This window comes from Peromyscus californicus, unplaced genomic scaffold (genome assembly GCF_007827085.1).
Source record: "Peromyscus californicus insignis strain IS unplaced genomic scaffold, ASM782708v3 Scaffold_11__1_contigs__length_118956290, whole genome shotgun sequence".
Taxonomy (NCBI): domain Eukaryota; kingdom Metazoa; phylum Chordata; class Mammalia; order Rodentia; family Cricetidae; genus Peromyscus; species Peromyscus californicus.
The window spans coordinates 83,113,105-83,136,034 of NW_026294402.1; the positions used below are offsets into that span (position 1 = coordinate 83,113,105).

Below are 22,930 nucleotides of genomic sequence, written 5' to 3' on the forward strand. Positions count from 1 at the left end.
AACAGGGCATCGAGATGCAACACAATCAACACTATTTGACTGAAATGTCCAGAACTTGGGAGGCAGATGCAGGTAGATCTCTGTTATGTCCAGTCCAGACTGTTCCACACAGTTACTTCTCAGAGTGCTAAGGTTACACAGAGAAATCCAGTCTCTGATAAGAAAAATGTTGCAGGTTTTGAACTGCTTCACATCCACAGCATTTCCAGCTCTCTAGGGGGTTAACTTGAACTCTAGACAGGCTGGGACCAAGGATTCTTTGAACACTAACATCACTGTACATTGTTGGAACTGAAATAAAGTGATACATATGGAATGATATTTTTTTAAGGCCAGAGTGGTTTATTCTTGTTAACAATTTGAGATTAAAACATTCAATATAAGAGGCTGGGGTGTGATGGAAGGTGGGAATGGCTTGAAGCTTTGTTTCCAGCAGTGTGGGACTGTTTACTAGAGTCTCCATGGACCAGGTAGGAGAGAGGGGCCAGGAAACAGAGCTCATCTCTAAACCTCAAGCTTCCTCCATCTCCAGTGCCCTACTCCTCCAGTTTGGTCCCACCTCCTAAAGCTGCCATGTCATTTATAAAGAACACCTCTGCATATATGCATGTGTGTTTGTGTGGATATTTAATATCCGAAGTTCGACACCCTGATAATTCAGGATAAAATTTCATCTCAAAACCCTTCATTTAATCCTACCTACAAATCCTGTTTAGAACAAAGAAGACAGTCATAGGTTCTAGGGATTAGAACCTGGGAGCCATCCATCTTATCACATGGAGCCTCTGGGGTGAATTGGATAGGAAAAGAGCCAGTCGAAAAGCCAGCCACAATCTAGAGTACCCATTGGTGCCTCCAGCAGAGGACCTCTTCAAGTCCATAGCCATAGTTGGGTCATGTGGTGACCCAGGAGGTCCTGGAATACATTCAGTGCCCAATACTTAGCGGAATCAACCAGCAAACCAACAGATCACCAGCATCTACAGGGCCGTCCCATTGGTCATTCAGGCCTGAAACTCTCAGTACTTATTAATGCCCTACTTTATGTAATTGTTATTCTAAACAGTTGGGATCCATCAATGTGCAAAACAAAGAGAAGTTTTCCCTCTTAGATAACTAACACTCCATTGGTGTCAAGAGGCAATCATTAAATCAAATGAGAGCAGTCATGTGTTATACTGTGAGGTAACAACATATGGACAAAAGGGATAGCAGTGCAGAGGAAGGGCAAGTGTGATTTTTATGGGATAGTTTAGGTGAGGGTATTAAAAGGACTGATCACAGAAGCTGAGCATGGTGCTTCTTACCTTCAATCCCAACAGTCAGGAGGCTAGAGGCAGGAGATCTGTGAGTTCAAGGCCAGCCTGGTCTGCATAATGAGTTCCAGGCCAGGCAGCTACAGAGAGAGACAGAAACAGAGACAGACAGAGACAGAGAGAGATAAAGAGATATAGAGACTCAGAGAGAGAGAACAGAGTGAGTTTTGAAGAAATAAAAAGGTTATCGTGAGAGGTCACCTCAGCTTGTCTTGAAGCTGAAATCTAAAATATCTTTTGCTGGGATGTCATATGTGCTTGAATTCGGAGATGGGATGGATGCTGGACTAGACATTTGTCTAAAAAAGATAATGGGATGTGCCTGTCTAGTTGCCTTCTAAACATTTGTGTTTACACCTGTGAGTTATTGCTGCTGTCCTGTTCATCTTAAGGGAAACTTTTCTTTTCAGTTGGAGGTAGTTTTGATGTAAACTTATAACCAGTTAAGCTGCCGAGAATAAGTGTTTGTTGCTTTGAAATGGTGGACCTATGTTCAGTCTTAAAGGACAGAAAATATTAAATGTATATATATCCTCTCCAAAACTCAGGGAATATCATTATTTTGTTTTATTAAGAACAGAAAGTTGAGTGGGTAGGGAAAGGGGATGTATTTGGAAGGAGTTGCAGTAGAGGTAAATCTGATAAAAAATAATATGTGCAAAATTCTTGAAGGACTAATGAGACATTTTTAATGTTGATATTTGATAAAATCACAGATTGATATCATTATCTGTGAAATTATAAAAGGAAAAGCAAAAATACAACCATACCGCAAAATATTTAGGAACATGAAAATATGGTTTTAAAATTAGAATTTTAGAATTTTTTTGTATTTTTATACAAGTTCTTACTGTATATTCTAGGCAGGTCTTGAACTAAAACTCCTGCTTCAGCAGCCTTATCTATAGGACTCTAGGATTAAAGGTGTGAGCTACCACACCCAGCTAAGCTGTGATTTAAAGAATCTTTTTGTGGAGATTTGAATGTGGATACTGGCCATAGAGTTAATTCAATCTTCCATTCCATTTAGAATACTGCTATTTACAGGAACTCACCTACAGCAAGCATTAGTAAAAACAATACCAAGATTCCCCACCAGACCCTGCAATCTACATTCCCTGCCCCCATATCCATCCACCTAGATCCTAGCCACTTCTTGTAGCATGGAAACCAAATCACCTGCTTGCATTAGACCAAGAGCTCTCATTGGACCAAGAACTCGAATTGGACCAAGAGAGGAGATGGGCAGACGTCAATGAAAAATACATACAACAACATAAAGAACAATAGGGAATCATGGAACCTAGCCCTCCTTCAACAGCAAGACCTGAACATCACAATATAGAAGAAGCAGTAGAAAGTGACCTTAAGAAGAGCATCACAACCAGGTGGTTGTAGGGCATGCCTTTAATCCCAGGACTGGGGAGGCAAAGGCAGGCAGATCTTGTGAGTTCGAGTCCAGCCTGGTTTATAGATTGAGATCCAGGAAAGGCACAAAGCTACACAGAGAAACCCTGTACGGAAATACTAAAAAAAAAAAAAAAAAAAAAAGAGAATAATATCATGATGATGTTAGAGGTCATTCAAGAAAAAATGAAAAATGAAATTGAGGAAAAGACAAACAGAAAATTGGAAGAAATCAATAAATCTCTTCAAGGAAGCCAAAACAACAATAAAAAAGCAATTAAACATGTGAGGGAAGCAGTTCAAGATGTGAAAAGGGAAATAGAAACAATGAAGAAAACACAAACAGAGGGAATGATGAAAATAGAAGATCTGAGTAAATGAACAGGAAACACCAATGCAAGCATAACCAACAGAATGCGAGAGATGGAAGAGAGAATCTCTGGTGTGGAGGATACTATGGAGGAAATAGATTCGTCAGTCAAAGAAAATACTCAAACCAAAATCGTCATAACACAAAACGTCCAGGAAATTGAGGATACAATGAAAAGGCCAAACCTAAGAATAATAGGGATAGAAGAAGGAGAAGAATACCAACTCAAAGGCACGGAAAATATATTCAACAAGATCAGAGAATAAAACTTTCCCAACTCAAAGAAAAAAATATCAGCCGGCCGGTGGTGGTGCATGCCTTTAATCCCAGCACTTTGGAGGCAGTGCCAGGTGGATCTCTGTGAGTTTGAGAGACCCTGTCTGGAAAAACCAAAAAAAAAAAAAAAAAAAAAAAAAAAAAGGGAAAGTATCTATGAAGATACAGGAAGCCTATAGAACACCAAACGGACTTGCCCCACCCCCCACCCCCAAGTCCCCTTGCCACATAATTATTAAACAACTAAATCTACAGAATAAAGAAAGAATATTAAGTGCAGCAAAGAAAAATGGCCTAGTGAAATAAAGACAGACCCATCAGAATAACACCCAATTTCTCAATGGAGATTTTTGAAAGTCAGAAGGACCTGAAAAGATGTAATGCAGACACTAAGAGACCATGGATGCCAGCCTAGACTAACATACCAGGCAAAACTTTCAATCACCATAGACAGAGTGAACAAGACAAAACAAGGTTTAAACAATACCTACCCACAAATCCAGCCGAACAGAAAGCACTTGAAGAAAAATTCCAACCTAAGGAAGTCAGATATACCCACAAAAACATAGGCAATAGATATCCCCACAGCAGTAAATCCCAAAGAAGAGAAATACACACACACTACCACCAAAGGATAACAGGAACTAACATTCACTGCTCATTCATACCTCTTAATATCAATTCACTTAATTCACATATAATAAGACATAGGCTAACAGAATGGATTTGAAAACAGGACCTATCTTTCTGCTGCGTATAAAAAACACAACTCAATTTCAAAGACAGACACTACCTCAGAGTGAAGGGCTGGGAAAAGTCTTTCCAATTAAATGGTCTTAAGAAGTAAGCTGGTGTGCTATCCTAATATCCAAGAAAATAGATTCGAACTAAAATCAATTGAAAGAAATTGAGAAGAACATTACATACTCATCATAGGAAAGATCCACAAAGATGAATTTTCAATTCTGAAAACTTATGCCTCAAACATAAGGGTACCCACATATAAAAAAGAAACATTACTAAAGCTTAAATCACATATAAAACCCCACACATTAATAGTGGGAGACTTCAACACCCCATTCTCACCACTGGACAGATATGCAAAATTGAAACTTAACAGAGATATAAGAGGTTTAACTGATGTTATGACTCAATGGACTTAATTGACACCTACAGGACATTCCACCCTAACATAAAAGAATATACCTTCTTCTCAGCACCCCATGGAACCTTCTCTAAAATCGACCACGTACTTGGCCACAAAGCAAATCTAAACATATAAAAAAAAAAAACTGGAATAACCTCCTGTATTCTATCAGACCACCATGGTATAAAGCTAGATTTCAATAATGTAAAAGGCAGAGAGAGAGAGCATCTAAATTAGCAAAATCAGAAAAGAAAAGGGGGACATAACAACTGACAATGAGGAAATCCAGAGAATCATCATGTCATACTTCAAATAACTTTACTCCACAAAATTGGAAAACCTAAAAGAAATGGACAATTTTCTGAATAGGTACCTCATACTTAAGTTAAACCAAGACCAGATAAACTATTTAAACAGACCAATGACCCGTAAGAAAATAGAAGCAGTCATTAAAATTCTCCCAACCAAAAAAAGCCCAGGACGAGATGGCTTGAACACAGAATTCTACCAATTATTCAAAAAGAGTTAATACCAATAGTCTTCAAATTGTTCTACAAAATAGAAACAGAAGGAACATTACCAAACTCCTTCTATGAAACTACAGTTACTCTGATTACCAAGCCAAACAAAGATGCAACAAAGAAAGAGAATTACAGACCAATCTCCCTCATGAACATTGATGCCAAAATACTCAATAAAATTTTGGCAAACAGACTCCAAGAACACATCAAAAACATTATCCACCATGACCAAGTAGACTTCATGTCAGCGATGCAAGGTTGGTTCAACACACAAAAGTCTGTCAATGTAATACACCATATAAACAGATTGAAAGAAAAAAAACCACATGATCATTTCATTAGATGCTGAAAAGGCATTTTACAAAATTCAACACCCCTTCATGATAAAGGTCTTGGAGAGATCAGGACTACAAGAAACATACCTAAACATGGTAAAGGCAATTTACAGCAAGCCAACAGCCAATATCAAAGTAAATGAAGAGAAACTAAAAAAAATCCACTAAAATCAGGAACAAGGCAAGGCTGTACAATCTCCACATATTTACTCAAAATAGTACTTGAAGTTCTAGCTAGAGCAATAAGACAATAGGAGATCAAGGGGATATAAATTGGAAAGGAAGAAGTCAAACTTTCAGTATTTGCTGGTGACATAATAGTATTCAGAAGTGACTCCAAAATTTGACCCAAGAACTCTTACAGCTTATAAACTCCTTCAGTAAAGTGGCAGGATACAAGATTAACTCAAAAAATCAGTAACCCTCCTATATACAAATGACAAACAGGCTGAGAAAGAAATTAGAGAAACATCATCCTTTACAATCCCACAAATAATACAAAAAACCTTGGGGTAACTCTAACTAAGCAAGTGAAGGACCTGTATGACAAGAACTTTAAGTCCCTGAAAAAAGAATTTGAAGAAGATATCAGAAAATGGAAAGATCTTCCATGCTCATGGGTAGGTAGGATTAACATAGTAGAAATGGCAATCTTACCAAAAGCAATCTACAGATTCAATGCAATCCCCATCAAAATTCTTCACAGACCTGGTAAGAACAATACTCAATTTCATATGGAAAAACAAAACACCCAGGATAGCCAAAAGAATCCTGTACAATAAAACAACCTCTGGAGGCATCATGATCCCTGACTTCAAGCTCTACTATAGAGCTACAGTAATAAAAACAGCTTGGTACTGGCATAAAAACTGACATGTGGACCAATGGAACCAAACTGAAGACCCTGACATTAATGCACACATGTATGAACACCTAATTTTTGACAAAGAAGCCAAAACTGTACAATGGAGTGAAGAAAGCATCTTCAACAAATGGTGCTGGCACAACTGGATGTCAACAGGTAGAAGATTGCAAATAGATCCATATTTGTCACTGTGCACAAAGCTTAAGTCCAAGTGGATCAAAGACCTGAACATAAATCTAGTTATTCTGATTCTCATAGAAGACAAATTTGGAAGTAGTCTTGAACGCATTGGCACTGGAGATCACTTCCTAAATACAACACCAGTAGCACAGACACTGAGAGAAACAATAAATAGGACCTCTTGAAACTGAGAAGCTTTTGTAGGGTAAAGGATATGGTCAACAAGACAAAAGGACAGCCTACAGCATGGGAAAAGATCTTCACTGACCCCACATCTGACAGAGGGCTTGACACAGGATATTTTGGTTTTTTGAGACAGGGTTTGTCTGTGTAGCCTTGGTTCTCCTCTACACATCCCAAGTGCTGATATTAAAGTTATGCACCACCAACACATGAAAAAAACTCTTTCTCTTTTTTCTTTCTTACTTTCTTTCCTTCCTTCCTTCTTCCTTCCTTCCTGCCTTCTTTCCTTTCTTTCTTCCCTTTCTTCTTTCTTTCTTTTGTTTTGCTTGCTTTTATTTGTTATTTTAGACAGGGTTTCTTTGTGTAGCCTTGTCTGTTTTGACCAGGCTATAGACCAGGGTGTCCTTGAACTCAAGAGATACCCCTTTCTTTGCTTACCCCATGCTAAGATTAAAGACTTATGTCACCAACAGAAGAAAGATCCCCCTGTCTTTATTTGGGTTGTTGGTTCAAGAATGGGTTTCTCTTTGTAGCCTTGGCTGTTCTAGAACTTCAACTGTAGACCAGGCTGGTCTCAGACTCACAGAGATCTGTCCACTCTGCCTCCCAATTCCTAAGATAAAGAGAGTGAAAATCCACTACTGGCCAACAATTCTTTTTCTTTTTATTAAGACACTTTTTTTCATTCATTTTACACACCAATCAAAAATCCCCCTCTTCCTCCTTCCACACTCCCCAGCCTTCTCCTCCCAACTCACCCTCCAGTCTCCCCCACCAGAAAGCAAGTCCTCCCATGGGGAGACACATCCAGCTGAGGCAAGTCCAAACGCTTCCCCCTGCCTCAAGGCTGCACTAGGTGTCCCATCATAGATAGTGGGCTCCAAATGCCTGTTCTTGTACCAGGGATGGATTCTGATCCTTCTACCAGGGGCTCCCCAAGCAGATCAAGTTACACAACTGTCTAGCCATGCAGAGGGGGGCCTAGTCCAGTCCCATGCCAGCTCCACAGCCAGTGAACCAAGTTTCATGAGTTCCCACTAGTTTGGTTTGTTCGTCTCTGCAGGTTTCCCCATCATGATCCTGAGACACTTGCTCATAGAATCCCTTTTCTCTCTCTTTGCCTGGTGTTTGGCTATGGATCTTTGGAGAGAAGCTCTGTGATGACAGGGTATTCACCGGTCTGATCCATGGGGTAAGCCTGTTCAGTTCAGGTACCTTCTCAACAATTTCTAGTAATCCATGCTGGGGTCATCTTTTGGGATTCCTGGCAACTTCCCAAGCACAAGGTTTCTCTCTATCTCCATGATATCTCCCTGAATCATAGTACCTCTGTCATTGGTTTTCCTCTCAAGCCCTGTTACAGTTCAACTATTCCAATCCCTTATGATCTCATGCCCTATCCCCTACCCTCCTTGGCCTACCCATCATCCCCAGTTTACTCATGGAGATCTCATGTACTTCTTCCCATGATGATCCATGCATCCCTCTTTGGTTCTTTCTTGTTAGCTAGCTTCTCTGAAGTTGTGGGTTGTTGTCTGATTATCCATTGCTTTACATCTAGAATCCACTTATGTGTGGGTACACACCATGCTTGTCTTTCTGAGTCTGGGTTACCTCACTCAGGATGACATTTTCTAATTCCAACTATTTGTTTGCAAATTTCATGATATCATTGTTTTTTTTCTCTGCTGAGTAGTATTCCATTGTGTATATGTACCACATTTTCTTAATCCATTCTTCAGTTGAGGGGCATCTAGGGTGTTTCCAGGCCAACAATTCTTTAGAGATCTTGAAAGGACAATTGTCAGGTTTATAAGAAATACCAAAAACAAAACAAAAAACCAACCAACTAAACAAACAAACAAACAAAACAAACACAAGAACTAAAAACAGGTGAAAAACTCAGGAAAACAAACACAACCATGAACAATGAAAGAACTGTAGGATAAATCACTATCATTGTTTGCAAATTGTATTACAGAGCTATAATAATAAAAAAGTTTGATGTTGGTATAAAAATAGACACATTGACCAATGGAAACAAATTGAGATCTACAAATAAATTTATATATCTAGAGACATCGGACACCTGATTTTTTTATTCTTAAAAAAGCCAAAAATACATACAAAAATGGAGACATCATCTTTAAGAAATATACCTGATCAAACTAGATGGGCTCATGTAGAAGACTGCAAATACATCAATATTTATCACCCTGTATAGAACTCAACTCTAAATAGATCAAAGATCTCAGTCTGATACATTGGATATGATAGAATAGAGAGTGGGGAATAGCCTTGAACTCACCGGAACAGGAAAAGACTTTCTGAACAGAACACCAATAGCACAGGCACTAAGAACAACAATTAATAAATAGGATCTCATAGAATTAAAAAGCTTCTGTTTGGCATAGGACACCATCATTGAGACAAAGTATCAGTCTACAGAATTGGAAAAGAAGTTTAACTACTACACAACCAATAAAGGGCTAATATCTAAAACATATAAAGAATTAAAAAACTGGACATCAAAAAAACAATTAACCTAGTTAAAAATGGAGTATAGATCTAAAGAGAGATCTCCCAAGGAGGAAACACATCAATCTCCACTTCAGGATGCCTTCATTCTATAGCCTCCCTTCCTAATCCTGAGCTCACCAAAGAGAAGGATCACGGAGCTCCGTATAAAGTTTAGTTCATATCCCAAGATTCCTGAAAAGAATCAAATCATCCAACTTCTTTTGCCCTAGTATTCTCAAAGGCAGATTCTAAATGGCTTTAACTTGGGTTAAGGCTTTCCAAGACCTAGCTATGACTTTAGAGGCAAAGAAAACTGCATAAAGGGGAACCAAGAGGCACCATCTCCTGGTCTCCCATGAAGTAACAATTGTTAGTGTAATGACTTTAATTCAAACACAGGAAGATGCTACAGAGAAGCCACAGCATGAATGATAGCACAGGTCATGACTCCATTAATAGGGTTCCTGCTAACTCCAGTTAGGAATAATCCTTATCTGAACCATATTTATAGCTAGAAGACTCAAATAAACTTTACATACAGGAAATCTTCACCAGTCTGACAACTCCAGTTCCCTCAGCCAGTATTTAATGGGTAAATTACATGTAATATTATCATCTTTCTCATCATCATCTTACACACTCCTTGAAAGCTGTGTTCAGATACCCATTATGGTTCCTTGTGCTCTCTAAATACTAAACTCATCTCAGTGTTGACAACTTGCATGACAAATAATACTAAGAACATTTTTTTTCTGCCAGTCCTCCTAGTAGTTATTCCTATCATTTCCTTGAACTCACAATCCCTGAAACAATTTAATCCTTGATCTGGTTTATTATTTAACGAAACAATACATTAGATTTCAGATCAAGTAAGTAAAACCTAGTCATGCTTAGTTACAAGAACATAGAAAAATATCTATTGGCCATACAGGCAGACACTCACAGGATACCACAACTGGACAGAATGTAAAAATGAAGAGATCATGGGGATCTGAACCCCAACATACACCTGTATATCCTACATTAATAGCTCCAGAAATATTGTGGAAGAGGGGACAGAAAGACAGTGAGAGCCAGAATACCAGGAAGTGTGCTGTGAAACATTCTGTCCTAGAAATGGCTGCATAAACAAGACCAGAAAAATGAATATGTTGGTATGAATGTGGGAAATTTTGAGAGTCCCATCCCTAGACAAAAAATTAGGCTCTATTAGGGACAAGCTCCCTAACTGATCATCCAACACCAAGTGGTCAGACCTTTTGATGGCTATTCCTTATTGTCATTTTGACTACACGTGGAGTTAACTAAAACCCAAGAGATAAGTGTAGCAACCACCTTGAATCTACAGGAACAAAACTAAATGGATATGAGCACACATACAGAGAGAGAGAGAGAGAGAGAGAGAGAGAGAGAGAGAGAGAGAGAGAGAAGTGGTTCAGTTTACATGGCTGGATGTATCAGCTGGTCTTCAGTATACTTTGAAATCCTCCCAGAAATAGAATCTAATACCAGTGATAAGATGAACTTGCCAGTGAGAATGAGAGCAAGAAGTCAAAGAGCACAGATGAGAGAGTTTCCTTCTTCCATGTCCTTTATATAGGCTGCCACCAGCTAAGATTTAAGGTAGATTCTCAAACCTCAAAACTTCTGAGTTTAGGTGGGGCTTCTCACTTCAAATGATTCAATCAAGAAAATTCCCTCACAAGGAAAATCAGAGACACTTGGGTTTTAGTTAATCAAATATTTTTTTATTCAGACCTAGTTTCTCTGTGTATTGTTGGAGCACAGCTTTGAATTCATTTTGTAGATCAGGCTAGCCTCTAACTCACAGAGTTCTTCCTGCCTCTGCCTCCAGAATGCTAGGATTGGAGGTATGTGCCACCAGTGCCTGGCTTCCCCAAGTATTTATCAAAAAAAGAAAAAAGAAAAGAACAGGCAGTTGAGTAAGAAAGGGATGAATCTCTTTGAAATCGCAGTTGAGATAAATATGATAAAAATGCGTTGAACAAAACTCTAAAGAGTTTTTGAGAATTCTTTAATGTTGATATTTACTAAAATCACAGATTGATATCATTAACTGTGAAATTACAAAAGGAAAAGCAAGAATATAAGCACACCACAAATTATTTAGAAACAGTGAAATATTGTAGCAAAATTTCTCTTTATTTATATAAGTTTTTTTTAGACAAGTTCTCACTGTATATCCTAGGCAGGCCTTGAACTAAAACTCCTCCTGCTTCAGCAGCTCATCCTCTGGGACTCTAAGGATTAAAGGTGTGAGCTACCACACCCAGCTAAGCAGGAACTCAGGAAACCTTGTTGTGGAGATTTGTTTGTGGATATTGGCCATAGAGTTAATTCAATCTTCCATCCATTGAGAATACTGCTATTCACAGAAGCTCACCTACAGCAAGCATCAGTAAAAGCAACATGGGAGGAAGTGGGCGTGGTCTTTAGAGAGTATATAAGGACACTCCAGGGGCCAGCCAGGTTCAGTGTTCTCTATACCAGACAGAGTGAGTCTCCATATCTAGTGGCTCCTAGACTGCTAGATCTATCTCCTCCACACATTGAGGATCATACCCCAGAACTGAGCTAATATTGCTGTGTCTCCACAAAACACTGCTGAGGCTGGAGACTATTTCTTGGGTGAGTGCACAGTTTAAGATTGAAGGTCGTTGGTGTTTTCTATTTTAATTTATTACCAAACTGAGGTTTTTGCTTTAAAATGCTTAAAATTTGTCTATTTATCAAAAGAGACTCTGTTCCCATTTGGTCATCTTGCTTTTTAAATATACTGTGAGTTACAGGTATAGATAATTGTAGTTTATCCATTCACAGTCTTTCTTTGCTCAGATGTTCCAACTTTCAATTTTGATCTTCCTCTTAATTTTAAGAATATTTATAGTGTATTTCTGTATGTAGTTCATAGATGTGAGATCAACACCTCTAAGTTAATTTTACATGTATAATATATAAAATAATTGCTCTGAATAGATTGATAATTATTAGCAGTTAGAGATATATTCTATGAGTATTATATATAAAAGTGTAAACTCATTATTTAGTAAAGGAAAATATTTTAGTATTTCCCTGTTGTAAACTATAGGGAAACATCACAGTGTGAAATAATGCTTGATAATAGTTTACCATCTTTGAAAAACTGGCTCTTCCTGCTGTTGGTTGATTTGCTAGGTTGGAAGTATACATGTGATTAAATTAGAGAAAACTAAACACAATATTCTATTCAGGAAAGTAGATCCTGGTTATAATCCAGTGCAATTTTTAAAATTCTGCATTCAGTTTTCATTATTTCTGTGAATTCATAAATTATTTTGGAATGATATATCAGAAGCTCATTTTTTAGTAAAAGGGGGACCTGTATGGCCCTGGCTTCCATTTTGGGTAACTGCTGGCTTGCTTTCGACCTTGACCTTTATATCCTCCCTATGCTAATTCCCTGCCGGGTTCCACCCTCCTGAATGCTTACAGGAAGTTCCCTGTCTGTATATCCTGCATATTGGGCATTAACAACTGAGATGCAAGATTGTAAAACATCAGTAACACCTTCTGCCCTCTGGGGTTCTCCCATTGTGCTGTAAGCCTGTATTTTATATGGCAGTAGGCATTCAAAAAAAATGAAGTATCTAATATACAGAAAAAAATACCAAATGGGGGTGATTAGGTAAGTTAAGGAAGGCAGCATTGGAGTCTCCATCTCTTTGCTAAAATAATCTTGACAATGAGTATTAGTATTATTTTCAAGGTAAATAGGACCAACAGCTAAAGCCATGGAGTCCATTTGCTTCAGACCACAGAAGCTGAAGTTATTTGGTGGATGTTTATCTCACTCAATCCAAGATTCTTTATTTGTGTAGACCTTCCAAGAGAAGGAACAATGTGTACCTGTTGATTAAATAGGAAATTCTGCTAGAGTCATGACAGCCACATTTATGCCCCATAAACTGAAGCCAGGAACTGTATCTTTGATAAACAAACAAGTTTCCACAGAGAGTACCCTAGAATTCAACTTGATGGGATTTAGGATAGATATGGAAACCTCTGGGGATGTCTGTGAAGGATTATTGGGGAGTAGATTTACTACAGTTGGTAAGATCCACACTAAATGCTCTTGAGATCACTTGACCATTCCATGGTTTGAGGTCTCAAACTAAGGAAAAGGGAACAGGAGCTGAGCAGCAAGTGTTCCTTGCTTTCTTCATGCTGATTTTGGATGCAATGAGACCAGCTCCCTCAAGCTCCTGCCACCATTTCTTCCCCACAATGGTGGACATATCCTTGAATTATGAGCCTCCCTAATTCTTATTCTTGTTAACTATTTGCATCAGAAAGAAGTCAAGTAACTAATGTTGCCTTCAAGTGTCGAGGGGTGGGACAGGAGGATGTGAAGGACTAAGATGCTAAAATCAGAAATTAAGCAAAGCATTTACTAGGGACCATGTGAAATATGGAGTGTTTTCTTGGATAGCCAACAAAGAAGGGTGTGTTTAACCTACTTATGTCTGTAGTGAAAGGCCAACATGTGGAGTTGAAGGAGTTTGATCACTCTAGTGTATATTTATTTGTAAACACTTGGAAAGCATGTCTCAGACCTTAAACCAAGACACTAATTTGAAGGGAGTCTCCAAAAAAGATGCAGGTGGAATGGCTCAGAAGGACATCAGACTAATCTATATTTCTGTCAAGAAGAGTGAAAGAGGAAAGATCAGCAACTGCAATCTTATACTTATCTTGATATTTTGTTCCTGAAAAATGAAGCCTGCTTTGCCACACACAGAATTAAATCACAACTTGCATCAGTTTTTATGCTGTTTCTGGCTTCTCTTGGGTCAAATAATAGCAATTCTTCTGCTTTTCTTCCTTCAGAAAAATGGAGTCAGACCTCTCACAATCCTTCCAGAAAGAACTCACCTGCTTCATCTGCCTGAGCTGCCTGACAGACCCAGTCACCATAATCTGTGGTCACAGCTTCTGTCGAGCCTGCCTCCACCTTTCCAGGGAAGACATCCAACCTCCTGTCCGATGCCCTTTGTGTAGAGAACAATATGGGAAGAAATTGAGAACCAACATTGTTCTGAAGAAGCTGGTGTCCATTGTCAGACAAGCCAGCCTCATGAAGGACCTGAGCTCTGAGGAGCAAAAGTGTGTGACCCACGAGGATACTAAGAGGATCTTCTGTGCTGAGAACAGGATCTTTCTCTGTCCACTCTGCTCAAACTCCCATGAGCACAGAGGACACAGACACTGTCCCATTGAAGCAGCTGCTGAGGATCAAATGGTAAGTGATGCTTCTGAGAGAACTTGCAAGCTGGAGAGAGGTAGGCTTAGGAAACCACAGGAAGATGCTGGTCCTCATTATGACAAAGGCACTGTTTTCAGAATGGTGGTACTTTATTAACATCTACTGAAGAAAGGGTGACTAGGATTGTAAACATCCTTTGGGGTACCCTGAGTGTAAAGATCATTTGTATTTTATGATACATTATGCCCAGGTCACTGGAAAGTGCAACACTAACTTGCTATGTTTTAAAAGTGTCTATGGCTGGAGACTAAATTAGGAAAAGTACATGGGAGTCAGGTACAGCCAAACATGTAATCAAAATAATTCATCAATATACCTGAGCAAAAGGGTAAGCTGCATTTTCTAATTCTGTGGTCTAATCTAATATTCATCATTAGAAAAAGAAAAAAATGAAGGATAATTTTGATTCTGGTACTCTCACTACAATAATTGTATTAATTGCCTAAGAGTCTGTCATTAAGTTATATTTTTCAAAATTGATATTGTTTTTTTACAGGACAGACTTTTGAAGCAAATGACATCTTTATGGGAGAAGGTCCAAGAAAATCAAGAGAATTTAGAAGCAGAGAACAGAATGAGAACTCTTTGGACGGTGAGTATGAGAACCATGCTTAAAATCAGTTTGATGCAGATATTTTCAAAATTTGCCACTCAAGATTTGAATATAAGGCCTGGGATAGGATACTTGGAATACATGTCCTGCTCACCTCTAATTCTGAGTATATAATATGTCTCTGCTCTTGGAAAGAATGGTCTGCTTCTCTAGAAGAGTCTGGGTCTAATGAGTGAATTGCTGACTGTTCTGCACACTGCGTTAGACTTTAAGACTACACCGTGAATTCTAATTACTTCAAGCAGAGTTTCATAACTTTGTGAACATGTGAATGATTAATCTTTTTTTCAGGCACCTCTGCACCGCTAATATAGGTGTAAATAGATCTTAGGGTTGGATTGCCTGTGTAATTAATAAAGAAGAAATAAATGAAAACAAGTCATTTACATTTTCTTAGGTGTGAAGACAGTCAATCAGAGTATATGCATCAGAGTTATACAAGTCATTTGTGGAATTTAAGCATAGGAGGATGAAATGGGGGAGGACAAAAAACTTTGCAAAGATGATTGGGAATGTCTTTTTTTCTTCAGGACTACTTGACTCTTCGGGAAGAAATGATCAGGACAGAGTATAGGAAACTGCATCCACTCCTCTGTGAAGAGGAAGAGAAACACATTGAGTCTATGAGAAATGAAGGCCAATGTGTTTTAGAGAAACTCAGGACAAGTGAAACCATGATGGTCCAAAAGAGAAAAGAACTAAGAGAAATGTACCAGGAGCTGCTGGCAATGTCCCAGGAGCCATATGTGGTTCTGCTGCAGGTGAGCATGGAGGCCCACCATGGTGATTGTTATACTAAGATAGCTTTCAATATATCCTGCATTTTTTTAGGGAGTTTCCTTTTGAGAAATTTTCTGGAGAAACAAAATTCTGTAATAATCTTGAAAGAAGAAGCTTTTTGAAATTATGTCCATAGATTCTCCAGGGATTATGTCCTAACTTTTGGCTTTTGTGCCTTGCTTTTCTGATAACTGAAATTCAGTGATTTCTGTTTCCAACATTCTTTACCTCTACTTATATATTGTGCACAATATTAAAGTAACCTATGGCTTAATTTCTTCTGTTTGAGCGCTCTGTTTTTGTGAGTCCTTTAGGAGATTGGCATTTTGAGAAAGGATCCTATTTGTATTACATTACACCTTGCAACTCACAGTAACGCTCATGCCTCTGACCCTGCAATTCTGAAATATACATGTGAAGCACCATGCAGGGGTGAGGCCATCCTTTAGAAGAATCCTTAGCTAAAGTATCCCTATGGCTTGTAGAGAAGCTTAGTGAAAGTTATCTTTGCAGACAGGTGGGGGTTCAAAAGCAAAGTACAGTCCATACCCATGTCTTTCTCAAGTTACTCTTTAGTCTGATTTCATCAAGAATTTGGGTTCTGCTAATCTATTTGGTTGGCATCATCTTAAGTCATGAATATAATTCACCAGGATAGATTGGTGTGATGGTGACTGATATTTATATGAACTTTAGAAACTAACATTGTATTTCATTTCTTCAGATATCTAAGCTTTTCTTGTTTTCTTTGCAGGGTTTGGACGACATGTTCAGAAGGTGAGTTTAGCCATCAGTGCAAATCTGGATACCCAAAAATATGCTATAAAATTGTCCAAGTTGCCTTAGGAAGTGCAGATGTCTTTTATATAGAAAATACTCAATTGTTTTAGTGTGGTATTTTTGGGGTTCTTTTATTTGTTTTGTTATTTTTATGTGTGTGAGTTTGTGTGCATGTACATGCACATGTGTGCAGGTCAGAGGACATCTTTCTCCTTCCATCAAGGGTTCCAAGGATTGAACTCAAGTTGGCAGGCTTGTGTAACCTGTGGTGTTTGGCTGAACTTGGAATGAAGTATTTCCTAATCACTGTGTGATATCTTTAGCACCACGGAGGTCAATATTTTCTTTTCCTTGCAGAAGTGAGTCAATGCAGCTGAGCATGCCACAGCCTATTAAGACAGAACTCAATGCCTTACCCATCACTGGACTGATCGAAAGTTACAACCAGTTCCAAGGTGAGTGTCTCCACTGATAAAATGACCAGAGCTAATCTTCAATAATGAGATAACCTTTGCAAATACAATATTTTAACTCCCAAGAAATATGTCTAGGTAAGTCACATTGTATTGTTAATGAACCCCATGGTCATCTTACAAACAACCAACAAACAGAAATGCATACTAACATCATGTTGTATGTAATAGTGGCTGAAAAGAGACTATCATTTGTTCATTGAGTAGAATGGTTATTTCACTCTGGACAGTATAATTCAAAGGAAGTGTAGCCAGTGATGGAGATATTTGATTATTTTCTTTTCAATGTGTTAGAAATTAATTTCTTACATTGCATTTTACTCCATAAATTAAAAAATACACAAGATAAAGAAGTGCACACTAGTAATCCCAGCATCAAAAACATTGTGTGTGGAGGACTGCCAATGAGTTTGAGGACAGTCTGTTCAACACATTGAGTTCTATGCCAGTCTAGGACAAATAGAAAGACCCTGTCACCAAAGGAACAAAAAAAATCATAAAATAACTTAACAGACAAAGCCATGTATCATGAGCAATGAAAATGAAACAAATTGATAGGACATGAGGCAGTGTCTAAATCCCCCTCATACATCTAAAAGTCAATTGTAACCTCACAGAGAAAGAGTATCAGAGGAACAAGAGGTTAAAGGAGGACAGATACATTAAGGGATCCACTTCTAAAGCATATTTAGATTCTCCTTGAGTACAAATATGCTCAGTTAGATGCAAATGAAAACACCAATATGAAAGTTATCACTACTTATATCTACATAAAAATAACTTTCATGTAGATCCATGAGCACCGCCTTTGCTCTGGCCCTTGCTGCAATGCACACATCTTCCCTTAGGCATGTGTAATTTAAAGTCTTTTCAGCCTGCTACCACTCTTTTCTTGTGGAAATCCTTGACATTGGTGTATTTGAGCCAAATTTAACCTCAGGTCTTAGCCTTCTCTTTTTAAAATCTATGAAGACTCTATGGACCTCTCTCACCTGAGAAATGTAAACGGTCATTTTACCTAAATGTTGTTTCTTCCCACAGTGCGCATTCCCTTACCAAACATAACAATGATCCATCACAAGATAAACCTCTTTAATGCCATGAGAAGACTAAGCTTCAGACCTCACCGTAAAGATACATCTGCGGATTATGCTGGATGCTATTCTGCTACCTGGAGTTCACAGAGCTTCATCTTAGGGAAATATTACTGGGAGATTGATTTGAATGACTCTTGGGACTGGGCTGTAGGGGTCTGTAAGGATTCCTTGTTAAGGAATAGAAACCAACTGATTGAACCTGAAGGTGCATTTCTTCTTGTGTGTGTGAAGGAGGGTAATCATTACAGTCTCCTCACCACATGCCCAGTATTCCAGCACTATATAGAGAAGCCACTGGGCCGAGTTGGTGTGTTCCTTGATTGTGAAGAGGGATGTTTAAGTTTTGTGAATGTTGCCAAGAGTTCCCTCATACACAAATACCCTTCTGGCACCTTCAAAAACCCTGTCTGGCCTTACTTCTCCACGGGGAAATCTGAAATCCAGTACCATAGAGATATTTAAGTATTCCCTACTGTAATATTACTTTCGTTATTGCTATTAAATATTAAAATACTATTAAATGAAAATATGGTAGACTATATTACCTTTTATTCTGTAATCCACATATTCCATAAAGTAACCTTATTTCATAGTGATTTTTGTTTGCTTGTTTTTGTGTACTTGACATTAAGTAATTATGCTTAGATATGAGAGTAGTCTTAGAGACTCAGGCTCTAGTTGGCTGTTAAAGCCCCTTTAAGTGAACTCAGGATCCTCAGCTGCATTCTAGCATCATAAAAATGTGCTCTACCTATGTGATTCCACTTAATGGTGTCAAGCTGGAGCACAGGTATGTATTGTGCTCACTAATTTAATGTCAATTTGACACAGACTCTTTTGGTGTTTTGAGACATGGTTTCTCTGTATAGCTTGGACTGTCCTCTGCATTTTTTCAAAGGTAGAGATAGGTAACTAGGCAGTATTTTGTACATTTCCCCAGGAATTTGCTTAGACAGCCCCATGAGATACTCAGTTGCGCTTACCCTTTTGCTTGTACTGTTAGGTAAGAATTTTGCTCATATCCCTGTTTACTTCTTCCCCAGTTTTCACCCATTTCTGACAATACATTTATGATCCCCCTTCACACCCTCATCAAGTGTTGTGGTGTCCTTCTAGTTTGAATTTCAGGTAACCTTTAGACCTCACCTTACTTTCAATGACAGGGTCATGGTCTATATCTTTTTATTAAGACAAAATCCCATTTCTACATAACAGATTATATTTTATTTAGCTAGCTATTCTTCTTGAATTAGGCTTTTTGTTGTTGTTGTAGCATGATAACTGCAGAGCAAGAACCTATTGGAAAGACTTTTTGTTGTTGTTCCTCTTGGTAAATGAAGGTTGTTGAGTCTATGGCGTTCCAGTCTCCTGTCCTTGAACAGAACATCATACATCACACTGGTAGGATGAGTGGCTTTGAAGCTTATTCTTCTGGTTGTAGAAAGCAATCAAAGAGGCCAGAAAGGGCCAGAGACTATAATGTACAAGGAAGGACATGACCCCAGTGATCTATTTCTTCTAGCTGGTCCCAACTTCCTGAAGTTTTCTTCCCTTTAAAAATAATGTCACCAGTTTATGACCAAGCATCTGGTGCATGAATCTGTGGAGGATCTTTCATATTCAAACCATGGATCAAAAACCATCCTAAAAATGTGACAACTTAGAATAGTTTATGACTGCTGGTTCTGTGATAGGGATTCTCTGCTGGCTGGCTTTAACTCAGTTTTGCAGTGATCTGGCAGCTGGAGTGGGTCCCTGAAAGCAGAACTGGGATGATGTACAAGAACACTCACTGTTGCCTGACAGTGGGTAGCTGCAGGAATTTCCATGTGTCCTAGGAAGAAGGGTTCTTCTGGATTTTCACTGTGCTTCTTTGGTTGTCTCAGGATAGCTGGATTTCCTACCTAATGCCTAGCTTCCTAACAGAGCTGTGTTGTTGGGGACACAGAGGCCCTTTTACTCACAGAGAAGCCCCAGGGGAACCAGGAATGTTAATCATTGCAGGAGTGTCTCCTCAATGGAGGAGTTAAAAACCAAATACCACTATTCCATCCAGAAAGCTGAGAGTGGATTTTGTTAATGACCTGGTGACCTTTTTCCTTTCTGTGGAGGCAGACCTCACCCATCTTTTGCTACAGAGGCAGACTTCACCTAGATTTTGCTACAGAGGCAGACGTTGCCCAAATTCACCAGAATGATTATTCCAGACTCTTCCCTCCCTAGATAGTTACCAATCCTTAGGGAAGATGTTCCTTGCACTTTATAGTCTGTTCACCTCTATGCATTGGTCAGAGACCAATCTATATTCTAGGTCTTTTAGCTATAGAACTCACCCTCATGGTCACATGTACCTTGTAAAGGAGTTTCTTTGTAGTCACACATTGAGCTTTATTGTGCACCTGGAATTGGATTGATTGGACCGATTGTTGCCTAGAAACCTTTTTCCAAATTGTACTGTGTTTTAAATATGCTGACAACGAATACCTGGCATTAGACTCCCCAAAGTCTGATCCAGGTTGACAAAGTCAATCTGCACCACGTTTTCTTTCTTTCCTTCTCTCTTTTTCTTTCTTTCTTTCTTTCTTTCTTTCTTTCTTTCTTTCTTTCTTTCTTTCTTTCTTTCTTTCTTTCTTTCTTTCTTTCTTTCTTCCTTCCTTCCTTCCTTCCTTCCTTCCTTCCTTCCTTCCTTCCTTCCTTCCTTCCTTTCTTTCTTTCTTTCTTTCTTTCCTTCTTTCTTTCTTTCTTTCTTTTCCTCCCTCCCTCCCTCTCTCTCTCTCTCTCTCTCTCTCTCTCTCTCTCTCTTTCTTTCTTTCTTTCTTTCTTTCTTTCTTTCTTTCTTTCTTTCTTTCTTTCTTTCTTTTTTTCTTCCTTTCTTTGAGACAGGGATTCTCTGTGTAACCTTGTCTGTTCTGGAACTTGCTCTGTAGACTAGGCTGGCCTGAAACTCAGAGATCTACCTGCTTCTGCCTCCCAAGTATTAGGATTAAAGCATGAGCCACCACTACCCGGCTCCATTTTTCATTCTTTTTTTTTTTTTTTTTTTTTGAGCTGAGGACTGATCCCAGGACCTTGTTCTTGCTAGGCAAGTGCTATTACCACTGAGTTAAATCCCCAACCCTCAGTTTTCATTCTTATCTCTTCAGTGGTTTGCTTCCCTGTATGACACCTGCAGGGACCCCCTCACTGTGTGACTTTTTGCAGCCTTACCTATGAATTTCCCAGATGATACCTTTGCCATGTTTCATTGATCAAACCAGTTGCTACAGATAAGACCTAAGAGGATTTAGTTTCCACCAAAGATGGAAGAATTGCCTAGTAGTTGTGGCCCACTCCCAAAAGTCAGTATCCAAGTTCACTTCAGTATTCTTCATGTATACTTGCTTAGCTCCAAGTTTATTTCAAAGTATAGTATTTAATTTCTGAATATTGAGTCATTCCTAGACTCTTGATTTGATATTGGTTTCTTATTTAAAGGATTTATATTCAGAGCATATATGGGATTTTATTTTGGGGATTTGTGTTATGGGTCAACATAATGTTCTGTTTTGGTGACTTTTCTGTTTCTTCTTTAACACTAAAGTCAAGATTTTTGTCATCAATATCTGCCTTCTTCTTGACTTTGTAGCCTATGTCCCATCAATTTCTTTTCTTTTCTTTTTGGTTTTTCGAGACAGGGTTTCTGTTTGTAGCTTTGGAGCCTGTCCTGGAACTCACTCTGTAGCCCAGGCTGGCCTTGAACTCACAGAGATCCGCCTGCCTCTGCCTTCCGAGTGCTGGGATTAAAGGTGTTTCTTTTGATTTTTACCTGAAAACTAAACTAGGGTCCAGAATAGTTCCACCCCTCAATTGTTGAGCAGAGTGTGGTGTGTGTGTGTGTGTGTGTGTGTGTGTGTGTGTGTGTGTGTGCTCTCTATGCTAACTTTTTATTTTAATTTCATTGATTTATTCTTTATTCTTTTTCTTCTCCCATTGCTGTATTCAATTTTTGTCTTTCTGCTCTCAAAAGGCACAAACTTAGATTACCGATCTTAGCTTATTCTTCCTAATATTTTATTTCATGCATCAGTTTCCCTCTAGTAGCAGTTTATCCTGTGGTCTACAATTTTTATCTTACTCATTTTTTTAAAATTGAGTTCAGAATATAATTTTTTACATTATGTGTGTGTATGTGTGTGTGTGTGTGTGTTTCCTCCTCTGTATCTGAAAACACTCCCATGTCTCACTCTCTTTTCTTCCTTCTGACTATCCCATAAGCCTTTCAAGTTTTTCTAGGGGATGGCTGTTGAAATCCAGATCTGCTCAGTTCACTTACCTGTTCTGATACAACTTCATAGTATTATACTATAATTTTGGAATTAGTAGGTCTTACAAATAGCAAGTAATAAGCAGTAATTTGTATGGGCAAGGAAATATTGGAATGTCAGAGTACACATCTTTAATCTGTAAGGAATACCAGTCGGCATATAAAGCTTACCTATTGCTGCCATGAGGACTAACCTCCAGCAACTCAAGGATTGATGGGGAAGCCACAGAGTTGGTGAACTAATAAAGTATGCCTTTAAATCGTTTTCCAAGATATTTCTACCTCAGAGCCAATTAACAAAAACTTTTTAACCTAACCTCAAGTCATTATTTATTTAAAGCTTTGCTTTAGCTACAATGTACACCAAAACCTGTGAGCACATCTCCCAACATTAAGGTTAAAAGAATTTAAGCTATCTAGACTACTCGGACACAATTGTTT

The 22,930-nt window shown here is 38.5% G+C and overlaps 1 protein-coding gene across 1 annotated transcript; it reads left to right on the forward strand.

Annotated features, from left to right (window-relative positions):
• The first annotated feature begins 12,966 nt into the window (after window positions 1-12,966).
• Window positions 12,967-22,218, forward strand: LOC128105308 (tripartite motif-containing protein 43-like). Its single transcript, XM_052730328.1, has 7 exons — window positions 12,967-14,419; window positions 14,940-15,035; window positions 15,587-15,817; window positions 16,591-16,613; window positions 16,974-17,071; window positions 18,131-18,217; window positions 22,193-22,218. Exons 1-7 carry the CDS (start codon window positions 14,012-14,014, stop codon window positions 22,216-22,218), a joined length of 969 nt encoding a protein of 322 aa, XP_052586288.1. The 5' UTR covers window positions 12,967-14,011.
• The last annotated feature ends 712 nt before the right edge of the window (window positions 22,219-22,930 follow it).